The sequence below is a fragment of the Alosa alosa genome, chromosome 9 (genome assembly GCF_017589495.1).
Source record: "Alosa alosa isolate M-15738 ecotype Scorff River chromosome 9, AALO_Geno_1.1, whole genome shotgun sequence".
NCBI classification, from domain to species: Eukaryota; Metazoa; Chordata; class Actinopteri; order Clupeiformes; family Clupeidae; genus Alosa; species Alosa alosa.
This window is the reverse complement of record NC_063197.1, coordinates 8463829-8477374: the sequence shown is the minus strand read 5'-3', so window position 1 is coordinate 8477374 and position 13546 is coordinate 8463829. Positions and strand designations below refer to the sequence as shown.

The 13546-nt window shown below is 42.4% G+C and overlaps 1 protein-coding gene across 1 annotated transcript; it reads left to right on the top strand.

Moving 5' to 3' along the window:
• The first annotated feature begins 2731 nt into the window (after positions 1 to 2731).
• dpt (dermatopontin) lies at positions 2732 to 13081 on the top strand. The gene is made up of 4 exons (XM_048253021.1): positions 2732 to 3233; positions 12205 to 12330; positions 12453 to 12560; positions 12694 to 13081. The coding sequence occupies exons 1-4, from the start codon at positions 2911 to 2913 to the stop codon at positions 12758 to 12760; spliced, it is 624 nt and encodes a 207-aa protein (XP_048108978.1). The 5' UTR covers positions 2732 to 2910; the 3' UTR covers positions 12761 to 13081.
• Positions 13082 to 13546: the final 465 nt, after the last annotated feature.

Here is a 13546-nt window from a genome sequence, read left to right as displayed (position 1 = left end):
TCTGTTTAGGGCCGAATAGCATTGCATTTTGCTTTGTGATTTGGTTTTTGATTGCTAATATTGATAATAATTATCTTTTAAATATGAGGAAATTTGCTTTGGTGGAGTATGTTGGGTAATTTGGACCTGGTCTTGCACTCCTGGGGTGTTAGTATGTGTTAGTAGAAAAGGTTGGCTGTGGACCAGGTTGGTAGGAGAGGTCTTGTCTTTGCTCAACTCTTGGTATTGCAAGGCTTTGTAATGGAAATTGTGTGGGTCACTTAATTTGAGGTGTTTCCAGAATTTGATTGCCCTTTTTTGAATTTTAATTAGAAGAGGATATTGGCCTAATTCTGCCCTGCACGCGTAGTTTGTTGAATGCCGATGGACTTTTAGGATGGGTTTGCAGAACTCAACGTGCAGGGTCTCAATTGGATGTTTTTCCCATTTATCCAATTCCTGATTTGTAAGTGGGCCCCACACTTCACTGCCATAAAGGGCAATTGGTTCTATCACTGATGAGAATATTTTAAGCCAAATTTGGATTGGAATTTCAAAAGGAACTTGTCTTTTTATGGCATATAGAGCCCTGCGTGCCTTGTCTCTTAGTTCATTCACTGCCATGTTAAATTTTCCATTGTACTTGATTCTAAGGCCTAGGTAAGCATAATCTGTAACATGTTTAATTACTTGTGGTCCTAAGCTAAATTAATGCTCTCTTCCCTGATATCTGGATCCTTTTTGAAAGGTCATTATTTTGGTTTTGTTTGTATTAACTGCCAGGGCCCAGGTCTGGCAAAACTTTTGAAGGAGTTCTAGTTGAGTTTGGAGTCCTTTCCCCATTGATGAAAGAAGGACGAGATCATCTGCAAAGAGCAGGAATGTGGCCTCACTGTCGTGCAGAGTGGGTCCAGTGGCGGGTGACTTTTCCAGTATAGTCGCCAACTCATTTATATATATATTAAATAGGGTCGGGCTTAGAGGGCAGCCCTGCCTCACTCCGCACTCTTGAGGTATATATTGAGTTCTTTTGGATCCAATTTTAATGGCGCATTTAGCTCCTGAATACATTGATTTTATAATGTCATATGTTTTACCCCCTACACCACTTTCAATTAATTTGTAGAATAATCCATTGTGCCAAATATAATCGAAAGCTTTTTTGAAGTCAACAAAACAAGAGAACAATTTTTTCGATTTTGGGTATGTTTTTCTATTAGGGTGTGTAGGGTGTAAATATGATCGGTAGTGTGATAATTTGGTAAGAATCCAATCTGGCTTTTACTCAAGACATTGTGTTTCATAAGGAAGTTTAGGAGCCGTGTGTTAATAATACTACAGAATAACTTCCCCAGGTTGCTGTTCACACAAATGCCTCGGTAATTGTTGGGGTCAAATTTATCTCCATTTTTATACATTGGTGTAACTAATCCATGATTCCAGATGTCAGGGAAATAACCCACACTCAGAACTAGATTGAATAATTTAAGAATAACCAATCTAAATTGTCCATTTATACATTTTAGCATTTCATTTAAAATGCAGTCAGGTCCATATGCTTTTTTATGCTTCAGTTTTTTAATGTGGGTGAGAAGGTCCTGTTCAGTGATTGAGGAGTCAACTGGGTTTTGTTATTTTCCGTCATTTTGATGAATATTGTGAGTTGGCTGTGATCTGATAGGGGATCTGTGATCTGTGATTCTCTCTCTCTCTCTCTCTCTCTCTCTCTCTCTCTCGCTCTCTCCCTCTCTCTCTCTCTCCCCTCTCTCTCTTGCTCTCTCCTTCTCTCCCTCTCTCTCTCTCGCTCTCTCTCTCTCTCTCTCTCTCTCTCTCCCTCTCTCTCTCTCTCTCATTTGAACTGCCCTGCACTGCTGCCCTCTACAGTGTGTTGGTGTGGCTGTGGGGTGAGAGGTCAGCGGGCTGGGAGGAACCTGGAGTGATTTAATTTGTTTGTTTGAGGGAGGGAGAGAGAGAGAGAGAGAGAATAAAATCAGGAGTAAAATTTGAGCTCTCATAATGGGAATGTTCTCTATTCATTTTTTTCACGCCTCAGACACTGAAACTAATTAGGAGTTGAGTTATCGTTGTTACATTTTGTTATTCACATGTGCTCTTGGGTTTGTTGACCTATAAAAGGCCTGCGTTGCTACGTAATTTCATCCTAATGGAATCTGTCTCTGTTCAGTGACTTCTTTTGTGAGCCAGCCAGTAAATGGCGAATCCCTCAAAAAGATGACACAAGCTGACACTGTCCTTTGCAGCTTGCATGTAACACTGATGAACAACATTGTTATACAAAAGAGAAGGCTACGCTGCAGCAGGAAAGACTCACATATGACTCATTTGTGTGGAAAGCCAATAATCAGTGATTTTTTTTTTTATTGTCAGAGAGACTGATGATAGCATTCTCCCTGAGCAGTGATTGGCCTCCGTCCTCACACACACACTGATGGCAACAGCACAGATGGCTTGCTTTGTTGCCTTTGTTGTCTTTTAGTCTAAACATTGTGAAGTACCAAAACCGAAAGGCAAGCAAAGCCTTTCTAGATGTAAATATTCATTATATAAATATTCCTCTTGGTAATAGCCTTTTATTCATTTGTAATCCCTGGTAAACCTGTCAGGAGCTTCATCCCCCCAGTTTATGGGGAATGTGCCAGGCAAGTCTACTTTTCTATCCGCGAAGTGGGAGGGCTGGCGGGCGGGCAGGTCCTCCAGAAAGAAATAAAAACTCGGTTTCCTAACTGTACGTGTCTTTAAAGCTCCTAAAATTACACTCGTCTTTGGACTGTGATAGAGAACATCTGGGCAGAGCAAGAAACCTTCCATCCTCGGCTGTGCCGCATCGCGTTAGTCCCCCAGCCAGACGCCGACTCACACACACACACACACACACACTCTCACACACACACTAGGCAGCCCTGCTCCAGGATGCATCCCGCTCTCCTGCCTCGCTCACTGCCCTTACAGCTGCTGGTGCTGACTGCCCTGGTCTATGTCCAGTCCTACCCTTACGACCAGTACCCTCACGACCAGCCCAACTACATCTACGACGAGCCATGGGTCAACCAGTTCCGGCAGGGCTTCAACTTCCAGTGCCCACACGGCGAGGCACTGGTGGCCATCCGCAGCTACTTCAGCGAGAAGGAAGGCATGGACCGGGTGTGGAGCTTCGAGTGCCAACGCACTCCCTATGGCCTCGGTGAGCCCACCGAGTGCTGGTGGGACGACATCAACCGCGCCGGGTTGGAATGGTAGGTGCCCTCATCCTCTGTGCATATGTGTGTGTGTGTGTGTGTGTGTGTGTGTGAGAGAGAGAGAGAGAGAGAGAGAGAGATAGAAAGAGTCACTTTTTAATGAGTGTGTGCTGAAAGATGTGATGGCTGGCTAGAGTGAGCTGTAAACTGTCCATAAGATGCCCAGCAGTGGCATAATCTTGTCCCTGAGCATCTGGCTGGTGCCATTTCGGACTGCGAGATTGCAGATATTCCCAAGTCATCTGGTCTCACAGAAAATTAACCAAGAAAGTATGTGACACTATTTTCACAGAATTTTCAGAGCTAACAAACATGGTCGAATGTCTCATATCATTGATGGATATGTAATTCATTTGTTTTAACAGGCTTAGTTAACCTTTTTGCAAACACCGCGCTCTCCTGTTCGTTTTCTTGTGGGTGCGTGATCCAGGAAACCTACAGAAAACCAAAGATTGGTCGAACTCCAAAAAATTAATTTTCTCTCGCTGATTTATTTTATTAGCAACAGGGGTAAATGAACAAAAGTTTTGGCCTTATGGCCTTCGTCAGTGTGTCAGGCTTAAATTTGGTTTAATCTACAAAACCCCACTGTAACCTGATTAAAATATCAGTTTCTTCCATATTCATGTGTCATTTAAGGCAATATAGCAGATGAGTATATTCAGTAAAAGAATCAACGCCAGGTTGTCTGCACAACTGTGTAATCACCCTCCACTTAGAATCCAGATCTCAGTCTCATTTCAGCTTTCTCTGGAAATTGAAAGGAAATGCATGTTTTTTTCACGTTAACCCCATATTTTATATACATTTTATGGTTCATGGTTTTTATCTATTCAAAAGTGACTTTAGACAGTATAAATGGAGATATTGTGATAAATGTACTGTACTCTAAAACATTTCAATGTAAAAAGATCCACAACAGTTTGCCAGAGAGTCAGTTTGATTCCAAATATGAATGAGACAATAGACAATATGCAATATGCAAAAGACAATAGACAATGTCAGTCACAAGCCAGAAAAAAATATAGCTATGGTTAAACTGTCTTGGAGAGGCTGATGCGGGAGGTGGCTTCCCATCATCCAGGATCTACTGTAGTCACACTGCAATCTTTGTGGAGACACTGGAGTGCTCGGAAGACCCAGACAGACAGGAGTCATTTCAGTATGATTGCGCCAACAATGGAGGGGAACAATAAGGAATGTTTTTGTGTTTGCATGCTTTGCATACCTGGTATGCGCTTGTTGCCAGCCTTTGCATATAGATTTACATACACAATGGGAATAGAGAATGGTCCGAGTGGCGACTTCTCACTTCTCGTCATTATGAGAAATGGACGTCTGATTGGTGTCATTCTAAGAGCAAATAGGGCAAGGACCAGCAGCTGTTCAGCATTAGCGTCTGAGTCATTTATTTATCATGGACAGCTTTATATAGTTGATAAATAGAAACAGGCAGGGATGCGAGGCAGATGTGTTTGTGCCTGTTGCATTTGCGTCCAATTTACTGTCCAGTTCCACACTCTGGCTGCAGAGCGATGACCGCACATCCTCCCTCTCAATGCAAGAACATCGTGGCAAAGTGCAGCTGCTGCTTGTTACTCTCCAAATGACCATTAAAATGAGGCTGCGCACCGGCTGTGTGGCGCAGAAGGCCTGGACACAACCCACCTGTGGTCAGGCTGTTCTCAAGCTAACATGTTATTTCATCTTTATATGCTGGTAAAAATGTCAGAAGCCCTTAATTATAGCATTAGTGTTACGTGAATGCAATGAAATTGTGCAAAATGCTTTTGAACAAGAATGACAGTGACTGTGCTGGGGGGTGTGTGTGTTTTTGTTTTGCTAGTATTGAATGCAGTCTTAAAGACATTGAACAATATTATAATTTCTGTAAAAGCAAATAGTGTTAATGCAGTGCAACAACTATGTCACAGCCCAATATAAAAGTTGAATATCTCAAGATGCATTTCCAACATTTCCATCTTATGTTTCTGGAAAAGTGCAGGCATGGCAATTCACAGCCATATGCATTAGAGGGGTTAAAGCAGCACTAAAGATGATTTCCTCTCGGGGTCCCCCTACAGTTTAGAAGCGCAATAATAAACAAAGAGAAAGAGATTTCATAATTCCTGTAGCATATAACAGCTCTTTTCCATTTCGATTTCGGAAGGGGGGGGGGCCAGTGTTCCTACCCGAACACATAATGTTGCTAGGTTGGTAATCGCCTATGGAGGTTATGTCATGTAATGAGGTTATGTGCCATCAAAATGATTTTGAAAATGTTATGATATCTCTTACCTGTTGAAAACTCTTAAAGGAACCATATGTAAGATGGTGGCCAAAACTGGTACTGCAATCCCTTTCAAATTACTGTAGAGCGGTGTATCCCCTCCTCCCCCTCCCCCCTGACTCGAGGTTGCCAACCCGGAATGCCTGAAACACTACTGACTTTGTGATAAGTAGATAGGTGGAGGGTGGCGCATCAGGCCAAAACACAACATGACATGACAAAACACAACATCAGTTGAGGGCTGCAAATTCACTTTTTAAATGACAATATCCTGGCCGGACTACTGTTGTCAGTGATATAAGTATTTGAAATAAACATGATTTCTTAATGTCTAGTGACTTATCAGGGCCATTTTATGATTAATTGAAATACAGTTCTTACATACGGTTCCTTTAAGGGTGCATTTAAGAAAGGCGTCGGAGAACAGGTAAGTGAATGCTATTTTTCTCAACTAACAAAGATAGGCCAGAGCTGCATGTGTTAGTAATGTATTAATACAGGTCTATGTATAGACAACATCTGCATACTTCATGGCCATTAAAACAAGCTCTACATGCTTCCTGAGGTCAATGTGTTCTGCATGTGTTCTGGTTATCATGGGCTTACCACAGGCTTGTTTTGACCAATGACACACATGTACGCAAACCACGTAAAGGTCATTATTGTCACACAACACACGCCCCTAGGTCGCCTTGCTTCAGCTGACTTTGGTCTTGTTGCATGAACAATGACCAGGTGCATTGCTGATTTGACCAGGAACAATGACCAGGTGGGCTACTGCTCAGTGACCATCTGTAGTAAAGGTAGTAGTAAATGGTAAATGGTCACACAGTAATGCCTCACATTCACCCATTCACACACACATACATACACACACACACACACACACACACACTGATGGTGGAGGATACCATGCAAGGCACCAATCAGCACATCAGGAGCAGTTTGGGGTTCAGTGTCTTGCTCAAGGGCATTTGACGGGTTCTGATTACAGAACAACTCTTCCTCCTCCTGAGCCACCACCAGTACTGTCCTGCAATCCGCAAACAAGGTGTACTACACGGCTATAGGATCAATTAAACAGTAAACAGGTGTAGCATACTACATCAAGGTGTACTACACGACTATAGGAACAGTATAAGTTTATATACTTTTTTGATTCCGTGAGGGAAATTTGGTCTCTGCATTTATCGGGGTCGGGGATCGAACCGGCAACCCTCCGGTTACAAGCCCGAAGCCCTAACCAGTAGGCCACGACTGCCCCAGTTAATCAATTAAACAGTAAACAGGTGTAGCATACTTCATCGCTGCAGGAACTCTGAACTGGTGTACTACATCGCCACAGTGTTACAGGATGCAGGATGTACAATGCTACAGGAAAAATTAAACAGGTGTAGCAACAGGCACAGACTTTGCCTCAGCTCATTTGTATTTGTCATGTTCATTCATCAAGTAGATCCTTATCAAGTCACCTGCAAAATAAACATACCGGTATGTCTTCATTCAATTTAAGTTCCTGGGCGTTACCATCTCAGAAGACCTCACCTGGGACAGTCACACTCAGAACACTGTAAAAAAAGGCCAACAACGTCTGTACCACTTCAGACGATTGAGTCTGAATCTTGAATATGTCTTCATTCAACATATCTTTAACATGATGAGTCAGTCATATGGTTGTGTGGAGTAGGGAAACCGTTGGCAAACAGAGAGCAACGTTTCTAATGGGGATGATGAATGTGCTCAAGAGTACTCTGGGAGTCGGATTACAGCGCACATCATGACAGCTGCCTGCTCCTCACTGCGTATGAATGGCATGCCTGCCTACGCATGGAAACACCTACAAGTGAACGCGTGCTGGCTGATTATGGATTGCAGACTGTGCGGCATGTGATCCCAGGGCCTGATGTCAACCCTTCTTACAATGAGTTCCAGTCCATGCATTATGATCTTATTCAGACTACATGTAACTGAGTTTTATTAACTTGTTTTAGAAAACAACATCTGAAAAAAATAAACAATCAAAAGCCTCAATCTGGCTCCCAGAAAGAAACAAAAAATGTGTCTCCCTAAAATATCCAGAGAGAAAAATATAGCAAAGAAACAAAAGAAAACCAAAACACACAGGATTGCCAAACAGACACGACAAAGCACCATTTCCTCTCAGTCTCATTATTAGACATCACACTGATTCCCTTGGCAAATGCATGCACTCTCAGGGGACAGCAGCCCTCACAGGCTTCCTAAGGGGTTAAAGCAATCTAAGAAACAGGCCCCTCTAATCAGAGGCTTGTTTACTCCTGCTGCAGAACAGCAGCATGGGACCACATAAGCTGTATTATTCAGCACAAAAACGCCTCCCAATCCGCTTCCCAGACTGGTCTTATGGGTTTGTTCGACTTGTAAACTGCGGGGAGTCACTGCACTTTACTGCATCTCAAAGACCAAGAGGCGCCACAGAAAAGCGTCCCTCACAAAAGCGATATTTACAAAACCCACCTGAGGAGGCAGAGTGACTGGATGGGATTGTGATTAAATGTGTAGTTATAGTCTCTCGGAGCTTAGTAGTTTGTGTTTGACTACTACGCTACAGAAACCTTGCATAGTGTAGCACAATGTAGAGACGAAGAGCTCAGTAAATTCACTCTTTAAATAGAGTTAACTAGCTGTTAACCAGCAGTTTGTCTGTTCGTATAAGTTTGTTACAAGTTTGTTATGCAATCTCATGTAGGCTGTAACATGTCGTGCGGCCTGGCTAAATGTATACTCCCAATGAAAGCCCAAATAGGGCACCAAAATTACCAGGGCAAGGGGCCCAGGCATGAACTTCCTCCTCGAAAAAAACACGACCGCTGAAGCCTATGTGGCTCTGCTAACTGGAATGACCCAAATGATTTGTGCCACAGAAACAGAACTCAAAGAGTTGCTGGAGTATCCGAGGCATTTGCCAGCTTCAGTCTGGCTCCCTCGCTTTGTACTTGGTCCATGTTCTGGTGGGGCCTTTATCCCGTATACTGGCGGTCTCTCAACGTTTCCACAAAACTTTCCATGTTGGGTCTGCGCTACAGGCCCATAAATGTCAGTGCCATATCCTTTTTATTTGGAGGTGCACTCGTGTTTGGCTGGGTATTATGGTGAAAGCACCTCTTGCCCTGGGGAACCCTGATGTGGTTTGTCCTTACATGACCGTCAGTCTCCAGTGAAACATGACCAACTCTCTCTCTCTCTCTCTCTCTCTCTCTCTCTCTCTGTCTCCCCCTCTGTTTATGAATTCACATCGTAACTCTCGAAACGTTTATCAATCTTTTCAATGTTCCCGGATCAAAGCTGTCAGGAAGTGATGGAAAACAAAGCTAAGCTGGTGAAGCAGAGAACTGAGGAGTAAACTTCATGTCAGTCAGTGTCACGGTCAGCCCCTTCTCATTCACGTGCCGTCCTCTCCCTCCCCTGCGGCTTATTCCTCTTACTGGACAACAGACAGGGATAGCCAGAGAGAGAGAGAGGGGGAGAAAGAGAGAGAGATGGGGAGGAAATGAGAGAGAGAGAGAGTGCTTGGTAACGTTTCACTGATGATTGACGTCTGAGAGAGAGTGGATAAACAGTGAGAATACTGTGAACTGTAGGTATCAGAATCAATATTTATTAGAAGACGTAGGTGCATCCACAATGGCTTATGTAATGTCTCTAATGAACTAGTGATCCCCAGAGCCTGTGTTTGTTAAAGTGGCACGCAGAAAGGGCTGGGCACCAGGTTAATTGGATACACCAACACTGCCCATCATGCAGTGGAAAATCTGCCCCTCCACCCAGCCCTCCATAGAGGGTTTCCTTTGTGCATGTCTGCCCAGCCCAGATAACCCCCACCCCACCCAAGATTGCTTGGTTGATATGGCTGTATGCCTCCTGTTTGAATAGGAGAGGAGTTAACCAGTCTTGTTCCAGATGTCTGTTTACCAATGTATGAATGTGTGTTGTTCAAACACAGACTTGAGTCTTCTGTATTTTCAACCACAAAAGATAGATAGATAGATAGATAGATAGATACTTTATTGATCCCCAGGGGAAATTCAAGGTCTCAGCAGCAGCATACATACAACACAAACACATTCTTTAACAGCAGAAAGAGTAATTAAAGTATATAATATAAAAACACAACTAAGCAGTAAGGACAGTAGAAGATAAAGAATATACAAGGATACAAGGATACAAGGAAGTTTATTGTCACATGCATATAGTTACTGGAAGTAAGAAATGCAGTGAAATTATGTCTGGTGTCAGCCTTTTTGTGCAAAGTGCATAAGAAAGGTGAGGGAGGATTGGAATTGGGGGGTGCACCAACAAGGAGCACCCAAGAGCAATGAATATGCTAAATATACTAAAATACAAATTATACTAACACTTAATACAATATATAAAAATATACTAAAATACAAATTACAAAAATGCAAATTATACTAACACTTAATCTAAATCAATTCTAAAAACAGTATCCACATAGTGGTGATTAATAAATGAGAGGCGCTTAGATAAGAGTGCATCTTTGTACACTAACTTAAGAGTTGTTTGTTTTGGTTCTCTTCTGAAGTGTGTGTAAACAAGGCAGATCATTGTCATTGATTGCTTCACACACAACCCCATATGTTTCATTTGTCCACACTTCATTGCATGTGAACACACATAGCTACTTCCTGAGGTCCCTGTACGATGGTGGACTTGTTTACCTCCACACAAAGTGACTTGTTTACCTCCACTTAAAGTGCGAATGCTCTGGGTTGAACCCTTCCACACCCCACCCTGTGGATCAATGGCTGATACTCTTAAGGGTTCCCCCTCTCACTCTATCAATGCAGTCACTTTGATTTGCACTCAGGCAAAGAAAATATCACTCCGCTGGGAGAGGCCTTGCCTCATTCCAATTGGCTGGGCTCCGTTGCCCAGGGTGCCTGTGTTGCCATGACAGTGCAGGGGCAACATGTGGCTGATGTCGCTCCGTGGCTCTGTTGTGATGACAACAGCCAGTATGGGCCATATACAGGTTGTTCTGTAAACAAACCCATGCTTACACAAAACCCGAGGACAACACTGGTGCTTCGGGTAACTCAACACCACCTGTGACTCCACACACACACACACACACACACACACACACACACACACACACACACACACACACACACACACACAGAAACACACACACACACACACACACACACACACACACACACACACACACACACACACACACACACACACACACACACACACACAGTAGTCCTTTAAACACTGTTTTCTTTGGCTGCTGCTATTTCAGATTTTCTCTGATTGAGCTTTGCTAACTCTGGCTGTGATAGATCAAAATCTCCAGAGCTTAAATCTCTGAACGAATCAGAAAGATCACGGCCTTGCATCAAGAAATCAGAAAGATCACGGCCTTGCATCAAGAAATCAGAAAGATCACGGCCTTGCATCAAGGCCCAAGTTTCCACCTCTGCACTAGGCTTGTATCTAATTAATTCTTCACTAATTACAGGGGAATAACTGACAGGAGCTTTCAGATGTGTGGAGTGTGGAATAATTGTGAATTAGGATACAGATCATTTTCGTCATGGTGACAGTGCCAGAGACATCAGTGGCTCCCAATGGGGTTGTTGTTCTCCAACTGTCGACGTGTCAGATCGGTTCTTCTTCTTGCATTCCTGTTACCTGCTGTGCTTATGAGGACCCACGGGTATGTCTCATCTTCACTGAGACAGATGTGAAAACCAGCTAGACATTACAGTGGGATTCATGGTCTTCAAGGCATACAATTCAAGTTAGACTAAGGCCAAACCGACCTACAAACAAATTAAAGTGTGTGAACAGGGGGATGACAAGCACTGGCTCTATATATAATTTGACAGAAAAATGAGAATACATCCATTATGTGCTTAAATTACACAAGAATACATCCATTACGTGCCACAACCACTATGCTTCCAGAGGTGGTGTAGAAATGTTTTTGCAAAATTATATCTCTGAAAGGGGTCTTCACTCATGTCAGCAAAGCTGATGACATTTAGCTGCCTGTCTAATGCAAACGAAAAAATGCAAACTGTTTTATACAGCAGTAGCCATCATTGGCATGGTTCACATATATTTTCACCTGATCCTTAAATGCATACAGGACTATTGCCAATTGCAAAAAAACAAAAAACATAAAGATTCATCTGGAAAACATTTGCCACTATAGACATTTGTTTGATTTTCATTACATATTTATGTTATAAGCTTACATTTTCATTTGGGCGATGGTAGTGTAGGTTAAGGAGCAGTAGCCTGAAAAGTTGTGGGTTCAATTCCCGGCTTCCACCGTTGTGCCCTTAAGTAAGTTGCTCCGGGGACTTTGCCCCTCGTAATATAATTGACATTTGGATAAAAGTGTCTGCTAAATGGATAAATGTAATGTAAATGTACATTTTCAACAGTGTGATTCAATAACAAGTGTTATTCTTTCTTTGACATCTACTGATTCCTTCTTGTGCCTTATTCCAAATTAAAGGTCATATATTTCTACATAGCCTTTTGTGCTCTCAGTGCATCCCACCAATAACTTTGGTGTCATGGCAGATTGCCATGCCAGGTAAGCTACAAGAAAACCATTTGCGTCAAACCCATTTAACTTCCTTCTCTTGTGCTTCCCAGGACTTCCATGTGCACCAATAACGGGCTGGTGGCCGGTGTGCAGAGCCAATACTTTAGCGCGGTTCTGGACCGCGAGTGGCAATTCTATTGCTGCCGATACAGCCGCCGGTGCCCCTACTCCTGCTGGTAGGTCTGGGTCAGGTCATTCAAGGTCATTCTAATAACATCATGTGTCCCTCCACCTGTTCACTATGTCAGGACAATGTCTTCACCCTGTAATAAAGACTGTATATTGTATTCCTCTGTAGGAAGACCCAGGAGAATCCTAACTACTATCAAGAAGAATCTGACTTTGTCATCCCAAGCTATGGCTACTTCATCCGAGGGGCCAGCACTACTTTCAGTGGAGTGCTCAGGTTGGCTGATAGTAATGATTTTTCTCTTCTTGCTGCAGATTCCTGACATACAGTGCCTCTTTGTTTGCAGATGTTAAACAATGGCATTGACCGTAGCCATGGAGACAGTAACCTTCTTTCTGGTTTGTTTCAGGGATCGGCAGTGGAAGTACACCCTGTGCAGGATGACAGAGCATGACTGTCACTTTGAGAATTTTTAACTCACGCGAAAAAAAGTTGTGATTTTAACTCACAAGTATGGTGCTTCCACACACACATTTTTTTATACATTTTCACATTTGAACCACTATTATTCTTGTAAATGGAAAGTATCTGTAAAAACTAACTCTATTATATTGTTTGACTGACACTGTGTAATGTAGGCTAGTTGTGTCCTAGTGTGTTATCGTTTTGTTTCTTTATGATCTTAATCAGTCTTTGTTGTTATTTACATTTAGATAGAAATACACAAACAATAATTATTCTCAAAATATAACAACACACTCATGATGTCATGTCAGTTTAAAAACACTCAATATAAACACTTGTAATAAAACTAATAAAATGATACTGACCTAAACAAACCTGCGTCTGCCTGTTCTGAATCTCTCTCTCCATGCTATTTTTTTACAAATACTCGGAAATGTTCATTGTGACACACAAATCGAAACTCCTCATACCTTGCTGGGTTGTGCTAGCTCCAGGTAAATAATATTTATAAATTATTATTATGTTTATATGCTCAAAAGCAGTCAGCAAGTTCATTATCAGAGCGCAGACAGAATGGGCTGTTCGTGCATAAGTGGCGAAGTGCTAATCATTTCTTGAATGTCATTTTTTTTTTATTGTAAGTCACAAAGCTGAATCAATATAGATGAAGTTGAATCGCTTATATTTTCCTCTGAGAGGAGCACACTTCACTGTTTTGTTTTCCAGTAAAGAGACTTGACATAAATCACACTGTATCGCGCGGCCATTGCTTCCTAGCTCGAGACTCTTATCGCTAC

What these genes read in the sequence shown, in the direction of transcription:
- dpt (XM_048253021.1), top strand. Translation starts at nt 2,911, where the DNA reads ATGCATCCCGCTCTCCTGCCTCGCTCACTGCCCTTACAGCTGCTGGTG. An exon ending in AACCGCGCCGGGTTGGAATG is followed by an intron (nt 3,234 to 12,204) that starts GTAGGTGCCCTC and finishes TGTGCTTCCCAG; the next exon opens with GACTTCCATGTGCACCAATA. An exon ending in CGGTGCCCCTACTCCTGCTG is followed by an intron (nt 12,331 to 12,452) that starts GTAGGTCTGGGT and finishes ATTCCTCTGTAG; the next exon opens with GAAGACCCAGGAGAATCCTA.